Source organism: Theropithecus gelada, chromosome 4 (assembly GCF_003255815.1).
Source record: "Theropithecus gelada isolate Dixy chromosome 4, Tgel_1.0, whole genome shotgun sequence".
Classification (NCBI taxonomy): Eukaryota; Metazoa; Chordata; class Mammalia; order Primates; family Cercopithecidae; genus Theropithecus; species Theropithecus gelada.
Window position 1 is genome coordinate 29,119,155 of NC_037671.1, and position 20,393 is coordinate 29,139,547.

The window sequence follows — 20,393 nt, forward strand, 5'->3', positions numbered from 1 at the left end:
CATGCCAACCATGCTTGACTAATTTACTTTTTTGTAAAACCAGTAGTCTCCAACCTTTTTGACACCAGAGACTGGTTTTGTCTAAGACAAATATACTGCGGACGAGGGGATGCAGGGGCTGGGGGCGATGGTTTCCAGACTAAAACTGCTCCAACCTCAGATCATCAGGCATTAGATTGTCACAAGGAGCCTGAAAGCTAGTTCCCTTGCATGCGCCATTCACAATACGGTTTGAGCTTATGAGAATCTAATGCTGCAGCTAACCTAACAGGCGGTGCAGCTCAGGTGGTTAATGTTCACTCACCCCTTAGCTGTGCGACCCAATTCATAACGTGCCACCGACAAGAACCGGTACCGGTCGGTGGCCAGGGGAAATGGGGACCACTGGTAGAGATGGTAGTCCGGCTATATTGCGCAGGATGGTCTTGAATCCTGGACTGAATTCTCCCACCTCAAGACTTTTCAACTCAGCTGCATCACAACTTAAACCTATAGTTAACTGTCATAGAAATTAAGTTTCCAGTGTTACGCCATTTTAAAATAATGTGGGTGGCTCTTAAAAGAGCCTTTGGGTTCTTTCGAAATCGGCCTCCTGGAAAGCTCTTTACTTCCTAGATGTGGCCTTTCTAATATTAGCTTTATGATGTTGAGTCAATTTTGGCTTCGTGGCCCTTGCCTTCACTGGGCTCTTCTGCTGTTGCTTACCCTTGGCTCCTTTAGCCTTTCTCCCGCTCCTAACAGCTTTTTTAGGAGCTGTCGCCCTCGGTTTCTTGGCTCTCTTATTGGTTTTAGCAGTCTTTGGTGACTTGGAGTCCCTGGATAAAACCAGCTTCTTGGTCTTGGCAGAAGCTGACTTGTTAGCCTTCCTCCTAGTAGATTTAGGAAGGACCTTCTTACTAAGCTTAAAGGAACCGGAGGCACCAGTACCCCTGGTTTGCACCAGGATTCCCTTGTTCACTAAGCTCTTGAGGGACAGTTTAATGCGGCTGTTATTCTTCTCCACGTCGTAGCCAGCAGCGGCCAGTGCCTTCTTGAGCGCAGCCAGAGACATACCTACTCGTTCTTGTGACACTGAAAGGGCCTCGGTGATCAACTTGGACACAGAGAGGTTCGGTGCTTTGCGACTTGCACTTGTCAAGCCAGCCGGCTTCTTCCCTCTCTTCTTGGTTAGAGGTTTCTCCATGACGGCTGAAACAGCACCGGCAGAAGCTGCAGGCACGGTTTCAGACATAACAGCAGAGAAACGCAAAATGTAATAACCAGCGAAAAGCGTAAAACGCCGCGGGGCCGCGGGGCCTTATATAGGGTAGGGCGCGCTGTGATTGGTGCATCACCTAGGCACCGCCCCCGCCCCTTGGAGGAGGAGTATTTGTGTTTGTTTTACCCGGAAAAGTTGACTATAACAAACCCCCTCTGTACAGAATCTCCCAGGGTCTAGTGCTGAATGACCTGGGGAGATTCATATTTCACATGACTTTTCGCTTTTTAATGAAAAATGACCCTGGATGCCAAAACTATTCGAGAAAGCCCTCGATTTTCAGTCAAATCAAGGAGAGGAACAAAACTTCCCCTTTCCCTTGTAAATTAATAAGTAATTTTTGGCAGAAGACTTATTTCATCTCTTCAGAGTGGTCTTCCAAATGAATAGCTTCAAATCGGTAGAGGACATAAATTATTCACGCCATGATTTTTATTTAAAATTATTTATATATGTGATGGAAGTAACACAGATCTCTTAGTTGTCTAATTGCAGAGTCACAAAATGCTTATAGAATTTTCAAAAGACTGCAGAGGATGTCTTTAGGCATGTGCAATCTAATAAACCATAATCCACAGTAACATGGGTTGTCTGTGATTAAAGGTGCTCCCAAGTCCCTGTAGCTTTATAGAGAACTCTCAAGGATGGGGTAATATCAAGATCTCACACATTACGTAAGATTGGCCATAATCAGGCCACTCTCATGACCGGTGTCCTCAACTGAGTTTTGCTTATGGTTTCATTAATTGAAGTCCCCTCTATCCCCCTGCCCACCCCTACCTCCCCAGATAAACCAACACAGCCCCTCCCCTAAATTAACTATAAAACATGAGGTAGGAACCCTAGACTCAAGAACCTACTGGAAACTACAGACCCCATGTCTAACAAGACTGGGCAGGTTGGCTGGGTGCAGTGGTTCATGCCTATAATCCCAGCACTTCCAGAGGCTGGAGGCCAGGAGTTCAAGACTAAGTTGGCCTGCTCCCTACCAGAAAAAAAAAAAAAAAAAAAAAAAAAAATTAGCTGGGTGTGGTGGCACATGCCTGCAGTCCAGCTTCTGGGTAGACTGAAGAGGATCACTTAGAGCCCAGGAGTTTGAAGTTGCAGCTACTGTAGTCCAGCCTGGGCAGACCTCCATCTCTGAATTGCTTAATTAATTAATTAATTAACTGAGCTGGCAGATTTGGCTGCATAGCTGTGGGGAAAGGGTTGTTGGAATAATGTCCACTATGCTCCCCTGAGCTTCTACTGGAACAGGTCTTTGTGAGAAGCCTGGAGATAAGAGATTGCTCACAAAGGCCAAGGCCTTTCTGGGATGCTGAGTGAGTTTACTGTGGTCACAGCCTAGGGTTTCAGCAAAGGAAAACTCCATAAGGGCCGTTTTGTGAAGATCCCCAAATACTTGTGTGAGACATTTGGTAGACACTGGAAGTTTGTTTTGTTTTGTTTTGTTTTGTTTTGTTTTGTTTTGAGACAGAGTTTTGCTCTTGTTGCCCAGGCTGGAGTGCAGTGGTGTGATCTCGGCTCAGTTCAACCTCCACCTCCCAGGTTCAGGCAATTCTCCTGCCTCAGCCTCCCAATTAGCTGGGATTATAGGCGCCCACCACCACGTCTGGCTAATTTTTTGTATTTTTAGTAGAGATGGGGTTTCATCATGTTGGCCAGGCTAGTCTCGAACTCCCCACCTCAGGTGATCTGCCCGCCTCTGCCTCTAAAGTGCTGGGATTACAGGCCTGAGCCACCACACCCGGCCGACATTGGAAGTTTTTAAGCACATAATTTGTTGTATCGTTGTAGTTGTCTTGGGTTTAGATTTATTACATAAACAATCATTATTGAGAAGGGCCCACAGTCAGAGGTTGGGAGTCTGTTGCAATAGTCTCAGAAACATGGCAAAGACCTTGCCTAAGGGGACAGTGTGGTAAAGGAGAGAGTCTACATTTGAAATATTTCTGAAACAAAAGCCAAAAGATAAGACTTCAAACTTCTGATTGCAAAGTGAGGTAGAAGTTTCTTTCTTTCTCTCTCTCTGTTATACCCATACAAACACACATATGCATAAACACCTGAAAAAAAAAAAAATTCAGGAAACAGGCCAGGTAAGGTGACTCACACCTATAATCCCATAAATGTGGGAGGCTGAGGCTAGTGAATCACTAGAGCCCAGGAGTTCAAGGCCAGCCTAAGCAACATAGCAAGACCCTACCTCTATAATTAAAAAATTACCCAGGTGTGGTGGCATGTACCTGTGATCCCAGTTACTCAAAAGGCTGAGGTGGGAGAATCACTTGGGCCCAGAAGGTCAAGGCTGCAGTGAGCATGATCGTGCCACTGCACTTTAGCCAGGGCAACAAAGTGAGACCCTGTCTCAAAAAAAAAAAAATTTTTTTTTGGAAAACACCAGCACTTTAGTATATTCTATTGTGGACTAGTTCATTTTTAAAAGAACACTGGCTTGGAAATCATGAGATTGATTTCACAACTCACTAAAGCACTGTGTCACTCAGTTTGGAAAATATTTCTCTTTAGAGAGATTACAGGTATATATTTCTGAGCACCTGTATGTTTTTACATTTGTTTGGCTTCTCTGACCTTTGATATTTCCTGAGTGTTGTACCAGTAAATATTAGTGGCTAGGGGTCAAATTGTGGATCAGGTTGATCCATATTTACAAGTTGACAGATATGTTACTCCATTGCTTTAAAACTAACACAGAATTAGAGAATTTAGAAAATTCTTACATTCTGTAATTTAAGACCCAGAAAAAAATGATTCATACTTTGCATTAGATAGCTAAAAAGGTACCATAAAAACAAATGATATCCACATATATATTGTATATAGTGCTTCTCCTGTGCCAGTCACTATCCTAAGTTTTTCTCCCCTCCCCCAAAACTGTAGGAATTCAGTTTATAGGTGAAAAAACTGAGGCACAGGAATGTCACATGACTTGCCCTCGCTGTGTTGCCCAGGCTGGTCTTGAATTCCTGGACTCAAGCAATCCTCTTTCTTCATCCTCTCAAAGTGCTGGGACTACAGGCATAAGCCACTGTGCCCAGTCAGGAAATTCAGTCTTCTAAACATTCATTATTGAAATCATACTTCCATAAACATTTTCTTAGATAAACTTTGGCATCTCTAACTTCTAAGTAGCAAAGTCATGGAAACAGTCACAAAGCAAATAACTATTCTCTTTTAAAAATAATAAATTCTTATCTCTGGTGACAAGAAAAGTATACAGTCCATTTTTTAAAGTATTAATTTTACATTCTAGTTTTTTTTTTAATGTTTACCATATATTTCTCTTTCTACGTATGTATGAGAGTGAATAAAATAAAGGCATCTACAGATTTTTACATGTTCAGTGAGATCAGCAGGATTTCACTTGACAGCACTCTTATACCATACTCACTTCTTGGCTTTTCCTGATATCTAACATTTTTAAAACAAGTACTCCCTTTTCATACGATTCTTCCTTTTTCAAGAACTATTTTTGAACTTCATATTTGATTCGCAATAATTTTCACACATTATTTTACCATTAACCTTAACTCTCTGTTCAAATGATTTCTTCATTTTCAAAGTATTTTATTTGAACTGCTTTTTTTTGTTCAACTACTGAGTATTTAATTTGCCTGTTTTGTAGAAAGGGTATGTAGATAATTCCATGTTTTGTAAAAGTTGTCTCTAAAAATCTACGAAGTGCAAGTATGATGCTATTACAGGGCTGAGAGACACAGAAACAAAAACAATAAAAAAAATTTTTTTAAAGTATTATTTGGTCTCTAAAGAATTTATCTATTTTGGGAGATAAAATCCAAACATAAGCAATGACAACAATTATTTTGTGCTTAAATCAACGTCCAAGACAATAATTGACCCAGGATTTCAAGGCAGGGTGTCTTGAAATCACTGAGAGAGTATAGCAAAGAGGGTGTCCTCTCTGTTCAGATGATTTGCTCAGTAGGTTTCTGCTGCTCATTTATAAACTGCACATCTTCTGTAGTCCTGGAAAATGTCTGAGAGGGGAACTAACATCAAGGCCACCATTTAATTAGGAAGTTCTGGAAGTACCTGACCTGGAAGAAAGATTAACATAGCTGAAAATCACCCGTAGGGGAAACATCTAGGTAATCTTATTTCTGTTCCACCTGACATTTCAACCTCTCTTTTCAGCTCTAAGTATATAAGCACTTATATGTAAGCAAAGAAATGTACCCACATCATGTTGTTTTTTAAATCTATGCTTAACATGTATAATGCTAACAACACAGACTGATGTCCAAAACATTTCTATGAACAGCTCATTACTGGATGACTGAAATAATTTTTCCAAGCCACTTGGAGGCTAGTGAGTCAGTTTTCAAAAGCAAGGAGAGAAAAACATTAGAATTTAGGGTGATGTTTCTGTTGCATTGTAATCCAGAATACAGAATAGTCAGAAAAAAGCAGAAAGTCTTTCTTCTTAAATTTTCTGAAAACCAAGGTGTGAATTAAGATGGTACATGCCTACTTCCCTTTGCCTTTAGCCTTTTTTCCTGCATGGAACATAGATATGACCCCTAGACATGCTGCATATGACCATGAGGTTGAAAGCTATATGGAAGATAGCTAACACAGGATGATAGAAGAGACCTGCCTACTTGGGCAGCCTAGGCAGCTCCTGACAGCCCCCAACAAACCACCCTAGCCTTCTTGCCAATCGAGAAAAACAAATCCCTTTCTTGCTAATCCACTGAAGTGAATTTCTGTAAAATGTGGCCCAATGTATCCATAATTGATATATAAATATTAGTTTAGTGGGTGGCACCTCTCCATGAGCATGTCGACTTCATAAGGCTAAAATTTTTGTCTGTCATGTGCAATTGTCCCATTACAGTGCCTGGTACATGGGAACAGCTCAACTGTGCATACCCATTGAAGAAATAGATGCATGGCCAATCAAATTTCCAGGTATATCTCATATCTTTCCATTAAAAAAAAGTAAGCATACAGCATATCTCCTTCCAGTTTATTTATTTTTCTCTCTAGGACCAATTTACAGTCTATCAGCAGTGCATGAGCACCTGTTTCAACACATACAAACCCCTCCAAGACTATAAAGATATCATTAAGCTTTATATCACTGTCAGTTAAGTGGTAAACAGTTTTGTACATACTTTGCATTTTTGTTTTTCATGAGGTTCAATGTTTTACATGGGTAAGTTGTTAGAATATATTTATTCAAGATGAGGCATTTCTCTCCTGGTGAGACATCTTGGTCTAATGCAGACTCTGGGGACATTTGGCTGCTGACTGTGAGGTGGCTATCTACATGTGGAGTTGAGGAGTCCTGACCTGGGATTGAGGAGAACAAGGTCAACTTCTCACCTCACTTGTTTCTGGCCTTTGTGACCTTGGACAAGTTTAACTTTTATCTCTCCTAGTCTTAGTTTTCTTGTCTGTAAGTGACAGCAATGATGCTGTCTTAGTTGGCTTGGGCTGCCAGAACAAAATACCATCGATTGTGTGGTTTAAACAACAAAATTTTATCACAGTTCTGGAAGCTGGAAGTCTCAGAGCAGAGTATAGCATGGCTGGATTCTGGTGAGGGCTCTCTTGCTGGCTTGTAGAGTGCTACCTTCTCACAGTGAGCTCACATAGCCTTTCCTCAGTATGTGTGCAGAGCTCTCTTTCTCTTTTTTTAAAAAAATAATTTAATTTGGAAGACCACGTACAGAATCTTCCTCTTCTTATAAGGCCACCAATCCTGTCCAGTTAGGAACACATCCTAATAACCTCATTTAACCTTAATTACCTCTTATAAGTCCTGTCTAGGAATAGAGTCATATTGGGGCTTACGGCTTCAATATACGAATTTGGGGGGATGGGGAGACAATTCAGTCCATAGTAAACACTTTCTCAAAGAGTAGTTATAATGTTTATAAGAGACAATGTAGGTAACAGTAGTTTCAGTTGCATGCAGCTAAGTGCAGTTTAGTATCCCTTCAGAGTCCTCCGCAGAAGAAGCACCTGATAAATATTATTTATTTGGCCTTAACCTAAGGTATTATTCTTTATATAGTGCCTTCCCATGGAATGATTGATATCATGTTTATTATTTTGTAGCACAGTTTATTTCTAATAGGGTCATGGCTAACAAGAAATATGGGAAAAATGACCCTCACTAATAAAGTCATTAAAATAAAGAAATGTAATTTCAATTTTTTTTCTTTTTGGGGGCCTATTAGGTTAACAATGCTTTTAAAAATCTATTGTAAATATGAGTGCTATAAAACAGGAATTTCCATATTATGGTGGGATTATAAATTGGCATGATGCTGATAGCAATTTGGCAATGTACATGTTAAGAACCTTAGAAAATGTTTTTCACCTTTGATTTAGTATTTCCACTTCATGAAGTCTATCTTTAGGAAATAATATTTGAACAAAGATTTATGTAGAAAGATGTGTGAGCTTTACAATCTATAATGCATAAAATGGGAATCAATTAAAATAGTCAATAACGAATACATAATTATCAGTGTATCCATAAATTATACATCCATAAAAAATGTTTCTAAGTATATTTATCTAAATATATATATCATATGCATCTAAATTTATTTTATATATGATACATGATGTGAGATATAAATATATATGAATACGAACATATATGCTATACATATAAAAAGAATAGGAGATACTAGGAGTTATTTTAATTTTGTCTTTATGTTTCTCATTTCATAAATGTCTATGAAGAACATTTTAATAGTTTTATACATAGAAAAAAACAAGCTAATTTTTCTTAGCCAGGTGTTCATTGGTCTTTTTTTGATTGTTCAAAATACCTCCATTTATCTTCTTTTAGGATCACTCATTCTCATTGGTTTATTTGCAAGATGAAACAGTGTCCAGCAGTGACGACTGTTGGAAAAGATGTGTCTAAAAGCTGTTGTCTCCCCTGGAGAAAAGAGAGAGAGTGATTGATTCACTTCTGTAATTTATCAGATATGAGATATTATATTTGACTCTGAAAACAATGATAATGATGATGGCTAAAGTTCATTGGATGTTTGCTCTCTGCCAGGCAGTGTTTTAGGCACTTCACATAATAGATACCAAGGCATTTAGTTGTTACAACAACTTTATGAGACACCTGCTGTCATTCTCCTTGTGTTATAGATGAGGAAATTAAGTCACAGAGAGGTTAAGTTTCCCAGGTAGCACAGCTGTTGGATAGTGAGCCTGTGCAGTAAAGCCACACCCTCTAGCTCTTGAATTTCTGTATGCTCTTAAAAGATGAACATAACCTAGTCGTTGTCCTAAGGTTCCATTTGATCTAACCTTGAAGGATTTAAGTCCTTAGGAATATGCCTAGAGAGCTAATTTCATATAAGCGGGGAAAAAAAAGTGTATTTTTTCTCAACATGTTGGACCCAGGTAAACATATTATGATCAACTGGCATTTTTATATCAAATAACTTATGAAATTCTTATAATGTATAGAAGGCCAACTCCTACCAAAGTTATCAGTCATAAGCTGCTTCAAGTCCTTTTAGGAGTATCAAGATGGTTATAAATAAAATTTGTCAAACAGCAGTAAACACAGTGGTTTATATGCATTAAGGATCTTTAATCCTCACATATTTCTAGAAAGTAGGTGCTATTACCATCACCCATAACATATAGAGAAGGATACTAATGCACAGAAAGATTAAATGACCTGCCTCAGAGTCCCACAGCTGATATGTGGTGATCTGGGAGTCAAACTTGGAGTTTGTCTCCAAAGGCTTCACTTTTTGTCATCATTGAGCAATGCTGTGCAGCCATTTTAGTAACATGATACCATGTCCAGAACTAGTGTTCTATAGTTGCTATTTCATTTAATCCTCACCTCATCTTTATGAGTAGGGCAATTATTACCACTCTATAGGCTCAGGGTAGTTGAGTTTGTTAAACTGTGACTCAAAGACATTTAATTATTGGCATACTATTTACTTGTGCACAGGATATATCAAGCAATGGACTGATCTCACTCAACAAAGTATTTTAAAAAGATGGTTTATGAAATAGAAATGTGAGAAAAAAACACCAAACTGTCTAGGAATAGGATGTTATGTTTGCCCATTATTTTCAGTAGAAAAGAGTTTAGTATGGATAGTCTCTTCTTATATAAACCAATACTGTTAAAAGAAAACAATTACTGATTCTCTAGAAACACTTAAGATTGGCTGTGCAGCACTGTGGCTATCTCTGTGTAATATTTTCCACTGACATTCAACATTTCCATGTTAGGTAGGCCATGTCTTCATGATTTCTGGTACCAGAGTTTTTCAACTCCTCCATTCTTGGTAATAATAGCTCATAAAGGAGCAAGTATAACCATGTGAGTTTGTTTATTTATTTATTTATTTATTTATTTATTGACAGTGGCTTTGTAACATCATTTAATTATTTGCATATTAGAGAAGCAGAGAAGTAGGGCAAAAAAAAAAAAAGTTATGAGGGTAATTGCAAATATTATAAGAATTCCTTAAAGTCCAAATTGTCTCCAAGAATTTAATTGGCTTGTCTTAGTTAGATGAATAGGTCTCAGAGATCAGTTTGGTCAACTTTAATTAAATAAGTTCATTTTTCCTAATTGATTTTTTTGACTCAAATGTGGGCCATACGCAGAAATAAATTATCTAGTAAACATTCTTAAATAAATTATCTAGTAAACATTCTTGTTTAGGAACTTTTAGTCAAGGTATAAAGGTCCTTGTTACAAACCTGCAAAAAGTTAGCATGCCATTCTCATAGTAAAATATAACTGAGATTTGTTTATTTCTTTGTTTTTTAATACGTGGGAGGGCCAGAACAAAATTTAATAACTGGTAAGACAGATAATGGAGAAAAGGACAAAACAGAATAATACCATAGGTAAAAGAAGGAAGAAGCTATCTCTTTCAGACCTAATCTTCATCTGTAGACTTTGAAGAGGAAACTTCCCACTTCCAGAATTCTGGAGGTCTTTTAATGAATCTCAGAACTGTATTTTCAGTGACAGTGTATATCTCAGTAGGATTCCAAATGGGTTTACACTGGGAAGCACATATCCATCTGCTCTGAAGTATAAAAGCAGTATTTGTTGTTTGAAGTACTGAAAATGGAGATTTCAGCATTGTTATAATGTTGTCAGAGAAGATTGGCTATTACATTAAGATATGAATATAAATCATACCTATATAAAAATAAGAAAAAGATTGAAGTCTTATTTTAGAGTGACAATCCACAGTAAATTGAATGTACCACATTAACAAACAGTAACAACTTTTTAAATAAGTAAAGGCTCAAGGTAGTCATTATCTTGAATGCTTACTTGTGTTTCTCTGTAGCTACAGTGCTTGGTAGAGTCAGAGCTGTTTGGATTAACCATAGCCCTTAAATAAAGCAGGCAATTGTATTCCCTCATAGGCATGAAGAAAACAGAGGCAGTCATCCAAAACCTGCATGGTCCTCTAGGCCCACAGGTATACAGTACGTGATTTACAAATCTAAAGTGGCAAAAGCAAGAGTATCTATTCTAAGGCTATCGTATGTTCTCTTATCTGTTTATCAATGGTTATTCAAAACTGTGTAAAAATGTTATTTGCATAAACTATACAGGTTTTTGTGATTTGTATTTTGTACCCTCCAATTTAGAAATTGTCCAGGTATCCAAAGATTAAGCATTAATTTACTCAATTTAATAATATTCATCTAAATTCTTAAAGTTATCACACATTGTGAATTCAGTACTTAAGCTCACACATTGAATCCTTATAATTAGTAACATAAAATTTAATTCCATTTTTTCAAATGACATTATCTATTATGATTTAATTTGGTTCAATGAATAATTTACAATTTTAAAATTATAAATAAAGTGATGTTAACTCATCTCACCAGTACAGCTAGTGGAAGAAATATAGTACACTCAAATTAAATTAGTTTTTGTTTTTTAGAAAATAAACCCTAAACTTGTGTATACTATAATATTATACTAATATTATTTTTACATTATGATAAGGAGCCATTTTTAAAATGAAATTATTAAGCTAATTTGTCCAAAAAATAATCTTGATTAGATATATTATATATTTTCCCTATAAAACAACATACCTAATAAAAAAGGTATTAACATTTTTAAGTTATGTAAAAATTGTGAAGTATTTTTTTTTTTAAAAAATACTTTAACCTGTTAACTAAGAACACTAATGAAACTCACAGTTAAACTTCTTTTCTCTGAGTTACAACTTAAACAGGTAGCACATTTAAAGCACAAGGAAAATTTTTAATTTTTTTTAGACAAATGAATTTTTATTTAAATTGATGTATTTTAAGTCTTTATGTAAGCCAACTAAAATTTAAGATTACATTATAATTAATTAATTCCCTGAAGTGGATAATTTCACAGTTATTTAAATTCATAAAATAAGATAGTCTTTTCTGGGCACAGTGGCTCATGCCTGTAATGCCATCACTTTGGGAGGCTGAGGTGGATCACCTGAGTTCGAGACCAGCTTGGCCACCATGGCTAAACCCCATCTCTACTAAACCGTCTCAAAAAAAAAAAATACAAAAAAATACAAAAATTAACCAGGCGTGGTGGTGTGCCTGTAATCATAGTTACTGGGGAGGCTGAGGCAGGAGAATCGCTAGAACCCGGGAGGCGGAGGTTGAAGTTAACTGAGATTGTGCCACTGCACCCCAGCCTGGGCGACAGAGCAAAAGTCTGTGTAAAAAAAAAAAAAAAAAAAAAAAAGATAGTCTCAATCTTATTGCCAATTAGAAAAGCTAACCGTGCTAATACAACAGAATTTAAAGTGGATTAAAAACAGAGCCATAGGTTTTCTATTTAGTATGTTGATCAGTTAAAGAAATAAAGGTATGTAATCAAGATCAGATGTCCCTCAGGTGGCACCGTTGCTGAAAATATGAATAATTCTCTGATCCTCAGTTCAGTAAAAAATTCTAGTTTCCAGTGTCATATCCCTTACAACAAACTCATTAAGGTTTAGAAAATATTAAATCTTTGTTTTATTCAGATATTGAAAGCAATCTTTTTTTCCTGACTCAATAGTCCAATTTGTAACAACATGATGTTTCTTCTATCCTCTAACCTTACTTAAAGAACCTGAAGGGGCAATAATGTGAAATTAGTAAAATTAATAATAAGCTGTAGAGCCTTTGGCATAGCAGTTACTGAGACCAGACATTCGGTTTCCTTGATTTCCTTTTTGTCTCCTGTTAGTCTTAACACTTTCTTAAAGTCAAAAGTTACAACAGGGCAGCTATTTCATATTCATATCATCTTAACACAGGAATACTGGTTTTGCAGATATCGACAACTATTTGGACTCAAAAAAGACAAGTTTTCGAAGGTAGAAAGAGGCATACAAGCACAAAACATCAAATCCCATATAAAGCCAGAAAGAAAAACACCAACTCTCTAACCTTGTGTTCTCAGAGAGAATATCGACATCTTCAAACAAAAACACCCCAAAAAAAGGTTAATAAATAAACCAGATTTCCTGTCCTCTCCACTGACTAATCACTTAATGATGTGACCAGAAAACCATAATTCAAATTCTACTACTGCTACCAATATGCAACCAATCAGCCAAGTTCAAATAGAATAACCAAAGTTTATCGCGGACGATAAACTTTCAGGATGCAAAAGCCAAAGGAATGTGAACAGAAAACTCAAAGGGTTCAGGGCTAGACAAGATGTTTCCACGACACACATTTCTGTTGGTTCTTATTGTATGACTCACATAAACACTGTCTTGGTGGAAAATTCAGAAATAAATGACCAAGAAGTTAATGATTTGCTTACTGTGTACTTGTACAGAAGAGAGAACAAGCAATAGAATTATTTCATCTAACACACGCAAAAACATAATTTACGTAAGAGAAAGGGGAAAAGGCGGGGAAAGAATCAGCTTGGGAATAGTGAATTTTGCTTGCAGATTTTGGTTACACTGATTAGTTAGTTGACAGGTAGAAGAGAGGTCAGTCTGAATGTGAATAGGTCTTTGACCAGGTCCATTAGAGGCATAAAAAAATAAATTTAGGTCCGGCGCGGGGACTCACACCTGTAATCCCAGCACTTCCGGAGGCCAAGGTGGGCGGATCACCTGACGTCCTGAGTTCGAGACCAACATGGAGAAACCTCGTCTCTAGTAAAAATACAAAATTAGCCCGGTGTGGTGGCGCATGCCTGTAATCCCAGCTACTCTGGAGGCTGAGGCAGGAGAATGGCTTGAACCCGGGAGGTGGAGGTTGCTGTGAGCCAAGATCGCGCCATTGCACTCCAACCTGGGCAATAAGAGCGAAACTCCGTCTCAAAAAAAAAAAAAGAAGAAGAAGAAGAAAATTTACTTGTGAGGGACTCTGGAAATTTCATTTCTCATCAGAATTTCTCAGATAAGTTATCTAGGCAAGGCAGCCTGTGATTGCACAGCAGGGTTCAACTATAAGACCTTGTCTGACACCGAGAGGCCTTAGTTTATTTTCCAGTTGTGAAAGAAATTGCAGATTTAAGATCACACAGTCCTTATGTTAAATAACTTTGTAACCTAAATTACACGGTATTTAAATTTGTAAAAATCTGCTTTAACACTAATTTTATTTATTGTATATTCCCAGTTTTTAATGGAGAAAGCAAACTTCACTTCAAGGTGCTACAAACGTGTTCTAGACTTGAATAAAAAGATAGGTAAACTACTTCTAAACTTTCATCTTAAAATCTTTGCCTGGAAAAGACCATGAGTAAAATACTTCAGGGAATGTGGTATTTCCCAGGCCATAAAGCGGCCTGCAGTTGTCTAGGAAGGTAAGGTCTTCTAGGAGACACAGTGTATGTGCTAAGTTTAATGGCGTCTCCTCTTCATTCTCCCAACCAGCGCCTAGTCCTTACTGGCCTTCAGTTCAGTGTTCGAATGCTTGTCAATTTACCCAAGTTAGAGTTGGCTTCTTCTAAAGCAACTTTCAACCTTTTCTGCATGTTACAAGCCCCCTACAGAGATTTTAAGTTTCAATCAGGCAACACACCATTTATGGCTGAGCACTGGGATTCAAGTAAAATTTGGTTTGAATCTTGAATAAACCAGTTGAATAGAATAAAATGTATGAAGCAACATCTGGCGCGGTGCTTACATCTTTAGGTTCTTACTGCCTTACTCTTATCAAAACCGACACGTATTATGTTAAAGGACTTTATTACCGGGGCAGTTGGAAACCAAGGAGACACAGCCTTCAGTATATTACGAAGGTGTGCGCCACGAAAACAGAGGGGGTGTCCTTCCTTAGCCAGTTACTCCCCAGGTTTCCACTCCGGTCCGCTATGTAAATAAGGGCTTCAAACCAGCTTTCTCTCGATTGGTTAATATTAAAAATGACAGGACAGCCTATTGGCTAGAAACTGATGGCGAAATTATGACTTTACGGCAGCCGTTGATCCAGGCGACGTAAACAGGGACAGACAGACAACTGGGTCCGAAACCCACGCGAGCCTGAGGTTTCTTCCGGGAACGCGGGGTTAGCAAAATGGCCGCTTGTCTCCATTTTAAATTTAAGCGCAACGAATTGACCCCAATCCCATTTTTAATGGCTGGTTTCTTCCAGGCTCAGCCCCCTTTGTCCCTCTCTAAGTTGCAGTACTTGTCCCCACCCTTCTCCAATCCCTAATACTCTTCCACCGCCAAATAAAAATTTGGCGTCTGGCCACAGCTCTTTTAGTGGGTATGTGGGTGGCTCTTAAAAGAGCCTTTGGGGTTAAGTGTTAAGACGCTTACTTGAAAAGTTTACTTGGAGCTGGTGTATTTGGTGACGGCCTTGGTGCCCTCCGACACGGCGTGCTTGGCCAGCTCTCCGGGAAGGAGCAGGCGCACGGCAGTCTGTATCTCCCTGGACGTGATGGTGGAGCGCTTGTTGTAATGCGCCAGGCGGGAAGCCTCCCCCGCGATACGCTCAAATATGTCGTTAACGAAAGAATTCATGATCCCCATCGCCTTGGAAGAGATGCCGGTGTCGGGGTGGACCTGCTTCAGCACCTTGTACACATACACAGAGTAGCTCTCCTTGCGGCTGCGCTTGCGCTTTTTCCCATCTTTTTTCTGTGCCTTGGTCACCGCCTTCTTGGAGCCCTTCTTCGGGGCGGGAGCAGACTTGGCTGGCTCAGGCATCTTTAACACCAGAAATGTGTCGGAAGTAAACAACGGATTTCTGCTACTTATAGGGCTTTTATGCTAATGAGGGATGGAGAGTACCTCTTAGTTAATTGGAAGACAAACTGCAGAGTTGTCATCCGTGGGCCGAGCTATGCAAATGAGGTATGAAAGTGCAGCTTTTCTATTGGCTACCTGACTAGTATTTGCTACGGACCAATCGAAAAGTCGGATTTACTCCCCAGCAACTACCTATAAAAGCAGCCATGTTTTACACATTTCTCGATTTTGTTTGTTTTCTCCTGAGCTTGGACTGCTTGTTTTGGTACTGTTTTGTGTTATTGAGATGTCTGGACGCGGTAAGCAGGGAGGCAAAGCTCGCGCCAAAGCGAAATCCCGCTCTTCTCGTGCTGGTCTCCAGTTCCCGGTGGGCCGAGTGCACCGCCTGCTCCGCAAAGGCAATTACGCAGAGCGGGTCGGAGCAGGCGCGCCGGTGTACCTGGCGGCGGTGTTGGAGTACCTGACTGCCGAGATCCTGGAGCTGGCCGGCAACGCGGCTCGCGACAACAAGAAGACCCGCATCATCCCGCGCCACTTGCAGCTGGCCATCCGTAACGACGAGGAGCTCAACAAGCTGCTAGGCCGGGTGACAATTGCTCAGGGCGGCGTCCTTCCTAACATCCAGGCCGTGCTTTTGCCTAAGAAAACCGAGAGTCACCACAAGGCCAAGGGCAAGTGATTTGACAGGCATCTGAGCTTCCGGAAACGCTATCAAACCCAAAGGCTCTTTTCAGAGCCCCCCTACCGTTTCAGAGGAAGAGCTAACCTCACTGCTTGTACGTACGAGGAAAAAAAGCACTAAGGTAAGTTAATTTTATCTCAATCGGGAGCAATGTGTATTCTTGCTTTCCAGTTTTTTGGGGAACGGTGTTACTAAAGGTTGGTCTATTAGGTCAGTTAGGATCTAATGTTCGCATGTGCTATCATTATATTCTAACTAACTAGTGTTTTGTAAGATCGACCATAGTTGGTGCCTAATTAGTTTACATGCCAGGGATACCTGGTGATCTAAAAACTAATTGCTTTTAAAATGTAAATTCAAGGCAAAACTGTAGCGTGACGATAACCTCGTTCGGCCCTCCGACTAGTCCCTCTTCTATTTTGTTCTCAATTTAGGCTGTAGGCAGCCTCATTTTCTTAATTCTGTTAAACTTCTAGGTTCCATTGCTGCTAAAGTGCAAAGTATACTGTCTAAAAGTTAACCAGGAAGTTGAAAGGTGTCTAAAAAACAGACTAATGTCTCTACTCTAGAACGATGCCTGACACGCAACGTGCTGTTTTATTTTAAGAGACTCCAGCGTCTAGGTTTCCAGCACAGCCAGAAAAGGAGACTGGGGCCTGTGGCCACTCAAAAACCTTTGCTTTCTGCTCACCTCTCTAATCCTAGCACTTTGGGAGGCCGAGGGGCGCGGATCACCTGAGGTCACGAGTTCGACGCTAGCCTGGCCAACATGATGAAACTCGTCTCTAAAAAAAAATTACAAAAACTAGTCGGGCGTGGTGGCACATACCTTTCAATTGCAGCTACTCTTGAGTCTGACTCAGGACAGTCGCTTGAGGTGGGAGGGAGGGGGAGGTTGCAGTAAGCCGAGACCGTGCCACTGTCATCCAGCCTGGGCAACAGAGTGAGACACCGTCTGCAAAAAAGAAAATCTTTGCTTCTGTCTGGTAACAGCTGCCCCACCCACAAGAAATGGAGATCTGGGACCGTGGGCAAATTTCTAGGGACCTGTTTTCCTGGATTCTGAGTCTCGCCGAGGTTTTCTTCCGGATCTCGGTTTCTGCGCTTTTTGAAATCTGTTTGCTTTTTTGAAATGGAGTTTTGCTCTTGTTGCCCAAGCTGGAGTGCAGTGGCGCGATCTTGGCTCACGGCATGCAAACTCCGCCTCACGGTTTCAGACGACTCTCCTGCCTCAGCCTCAGCCTGCCTAGTAGATGGGATTACAGACGCCCGCCACTAGTAGAAACGGAGTTTCACCATGTTAGCCGGGCTGGTCTCCTGACTTCAGGTGATCCGCCGGCCTCTGCCTCCCAGAGTGCTGGAATTACAGGCGTGAGCCACCGCGCCCGGCCGTTTTCTGCTTTGATCGGAATTAATGATCGGAATTAAGTGGGCAGGGAAGTCTAGGCGGGCTGAGTCTTGCCTACGCCTCAGCGCCCAGCTCCTCAGACTGGCCAAACAGACCCCAGTCGTTTAGTCGAACGCTTCTGGAATTCCACTGAAACGTTTTGCATTTTTTGTTTCGAGTCTTCAAATCTGAGTGTGTGGGCAGGAGATAATAATCCAAGCAGAGGCTGTTTACTGCTGACGCTCCTCCCACTTCCCAGATACTGACACCAGCTTGGGGCGGGTCCAGCCTTTTCCGCTCTTTCCTCCTTCCACCCACTCCTTTCCCTACAACTACCCTCAAAGGAAAAGGGTTGGATGTCCCGTTTGGGAGAAAACGAAGTGGCATAAAAGCAAGTGATCACCTTTGATAGCCACATGTTAGAATTTTCCGAGGATATTTTTAAATTACAACGATTCTAATGGGCAGTTGGGCTGAGAGTCATCAGATTTGAGGAAGGTCTGGTTTCATATGGCTCTTGGGCTGAGAGGACCGGATTTTTCCCCCTAGCATTTCCTGTATGTCCGAGAATTTGGATCTTAAGGTTGGAACTGCTTTATATGGGCCTTGGAATCCTTTTCATTCCCAGGCCAAATTGTCTTTGATTCCAGCTCCCAATCGGTGTGTGACCTTGGCCTAGGGCTTAATTTCTTCCTGCCTCCTTCTCTTCCTTGCATGCTTTTGCTCACCTTGAAATGAAAAGAATCTGGCTCAGCAAGTGTAGATTCTGAAATCAGACAACAGGCTAAATAAGAGAGATGGTTTATTAGGCACTACTGTGTGCCAGGCAAATTTCATGAGCTTCCAGTATGTTAATTCATTTAATCCAACAATCTTAGAAATAGGTTTTATCCTTATTCCGAATTTTGAGATGAGCAAACTAAGAAACAGCTTTTAAAAAGTTCCAAGGCCAGAAAAACAGTACTTATAACAGCTGGCTATTCTATAACCACACCTCCTTAAGAGATTATTGTCAGAAAAATAAAAAGAGTAAAACATCCATACATAATGGGTAAACTTTGTCCACATACCAGAATGTTACTAATGGCTTTCTAACCTCTCTGAAGAATTTAAGGGAAGGAGGAAAGGTAATTTTCCCCAGGGAATCTACATGAAGAGGTAAATCTTGACAATGTATTAACACTGTAAATCCAGGGAAAAAAGCCAGTACAATCTTTATTTAGGGTGTGACAAATGAAACAAGGGGACAGGTGAGAAGATGGCTCAGTAAAGAGCTACAGGACTTGACGCAACTGACTTATTGTGGTGAGTGAGAAAAGGAGAGAGAGAAAACTTGAATTTCAATTCTCTGGGCACCAATAACAAGATTTTGTATTTGGTCTGTTTAGTAGTGAAACATTGTGTTAAGTTTGTTAACCTAGAGGCTTTCATCTTAAGCAATACTTAAGATCTAGACCCCCTCTTATTCAATTACTGATAATCAGCATAGAACTTGGCATACAAGAGACACTTGGTGGTTGGGCATTAAGAAAATGTGGAACCGAATGAATCAATGACTAGGCAGCCAGGAAGCACTTTGTTCTAGACTTAGTTTATTACTAAGGAAGACATTAAGTATTAAACACTAATAGGTTACTAATCGTGTTTTCTCTTTCCAATAGAAAATGTCTTCTAAGGCAGGTATGGTGTCTCACATCTGTAATCCCAGCACTTGGGGAGGCTGAGGTGGGTAGATCGCCTGAGGTCAGGAGTTCAAGACCAACCTGGCCAACATGGCGAAACCCTGTCTCTAATAAAACTACACAAATTAGTCAGGCATGGTGGGGTTCACCTGTAGGTGCCTGTAGTCCTAGCTACTCAGGAGGCTGAGGCAGAAGAATCACTTGAACCCGGTAGGTGGAGGTTTTAGTGAGCCAAGATCATGCCACTGCACTGCAGCCTGGGCGACAAAGTGAAACTCCATCTCAATTAAAAAAACCAACCCCATCTCTAAAAAAATACAAAAATTAGCTGGGCATGCTGGTGCACGCCTATAGTCCCAGCTACTCGGGAGACTGAGGCAAGAGAATCACTTGAACATAGGGGGAGGTTGCAGTGAGCCGAGATGGCACCACTGCACTCCAGCACTCCAACCTGGATGACAGAGTGAGACTGTCTCCAAGAAAAAAAAAAAAGTAACAACAACAACAAAAAAATCTACTCTGAAAATCCAAATTGCATTGGCAGTTTGTTCTGGAAACTTCAGAGAAACAGAAGGTGCCAGTTAACCAGTTCATACCTAAGAGGTACTGCTAAGGGCCTACTCCCTAAACAAAGGACATTCCTCATAGCTCTGTCCTGTCTCCTTATCTCGGAAATACTTCACATTCTACTTTGAAAAGCCACTATTATATCCAAAAGCCCTAGTTACTTCTGGGGAAAATTCTCTTTTGAGCAGTGAATTTCGGTAGCTTAAATTGGATTCCAACTCTTGAGCAAGTTTTCATCTACCTTGCCTGAATGGCCCTGGGGAGGACTATTTAAATTGGGGCGAGTGGATGAGAATGCTAAACCTGGAGGTCTCCCAATTACCAAAGGCACCAGGGACAAAAGTTTATCTCAGGAATTTACTGAGATGTGAGGCTGAGATAAAATCATTTGTTGGTACATAAGATATCCTGAACAAAGCAGATCAGTTTAACACAAAATCAGCAGTTGTAATTTCCCTTTTTAAATTTCCAAATAATCTATGGAGCAATATCCTTTCCTTTAATTCATCCATCATCTCTGTTCACTTTTTGTATTCTGTAAATCATTTGAACTCTTTTTTTTTTTTTTTTTTTTTTTTTT

At 40.0% G+C, this 20,393-nt stretch overlaps 4 protein-coding genes across 8 annotated transcripts in view; 1 reads left to right on the forward strand and 3 right to left on the reverse strand.

The window, feature by feature from the left end:
• Positions 1–20,393, reverse strand: part of LOC112623623 — a 163,209-nt gene that overhangs the window by 80,107 nt on the left and 62,709 nt on the right. The gene's annotated exons all lie outside the window — the stretch shown is intronic.
• Positions 553–1,265, reverse strand: LOC112623627 (histone H1t). Its single transcript, XM_025384181.1, has one exon. The coding sequence runs from the start codon at positions 1,229–1,231 to the stop codon at positions 605–607; it is 627 nt and encodes a 208-aa protein (XP_025239966.1). The 5' UTR covers positions 1,232–1,265; the 3' UTR covers positions 553–604.
• On the reverse strand, positions 1,072–15,514 carry LOC112623637 (histone H2B type 1). Its single transcript, XM_025384195.1, has 2 exons — positions 15,064–15,514; positions 1,072–1,209 (listed from the first exon to the last, which is right to left on the reverse strand). Exon 1 carries the CDS (start codon positions 15,451–15,453, stop codon positions 15,073–15,075), a length of 381 nt encoding a protein of 126 aa, XP_025239980.1. The 5' UTR covers positions 15,454–15,514; the 3' UTR covers positions 1,072–1,209; positions 15,064–15,072.
• Positions 15,699–20,393, forward strand: part of LOC112623633 (histone H2A type 1-C) — a 15,591-nt gene continuing 10,896 nt past the window's right edge. Inside the window, exons 1-2 of one of the 5 annotated variants that reach the window (XR_003119181.1) lie at positions 15,699–16,302; positions 19,284–19,289. Coding sequence is in view for 1 of the 5 variants with exons in the window: in XM_025384190.1 (XP_025239975.1) it covers positions 15,782–16,174 (393 nt within the window). In the remaining 4 variants the exon portion in view is untranslated. Of the gene's footprint in view, positions 16,303–19,225; positions 19,290–20,393 lie in introns of all 5 variants that reach the window. The other 4 variants (XR_003119180.1, XR_003119182.1, XR_003119179.1 and 1 more) reach the window with 4 other exon arrangements.

Bases quoted from the DNA above. Each gene is read 5' to 3' on its own strand.
- LOC112623637 (XM_025384195.1), bottom strand. From the start codon at position 15,453: ATGCCTGAGCCAGCCAAGTCTGCTCCCGCCCCGAAGAAGGGCTCCAAG.
- LOC112623627 (XM_025384181.1), bottom strand. From the start codon at position 1,231: ATGTCTGAAACCGTGCCTGCAGCTTCTGCCGGTGCTGTTTCAGCCGTC.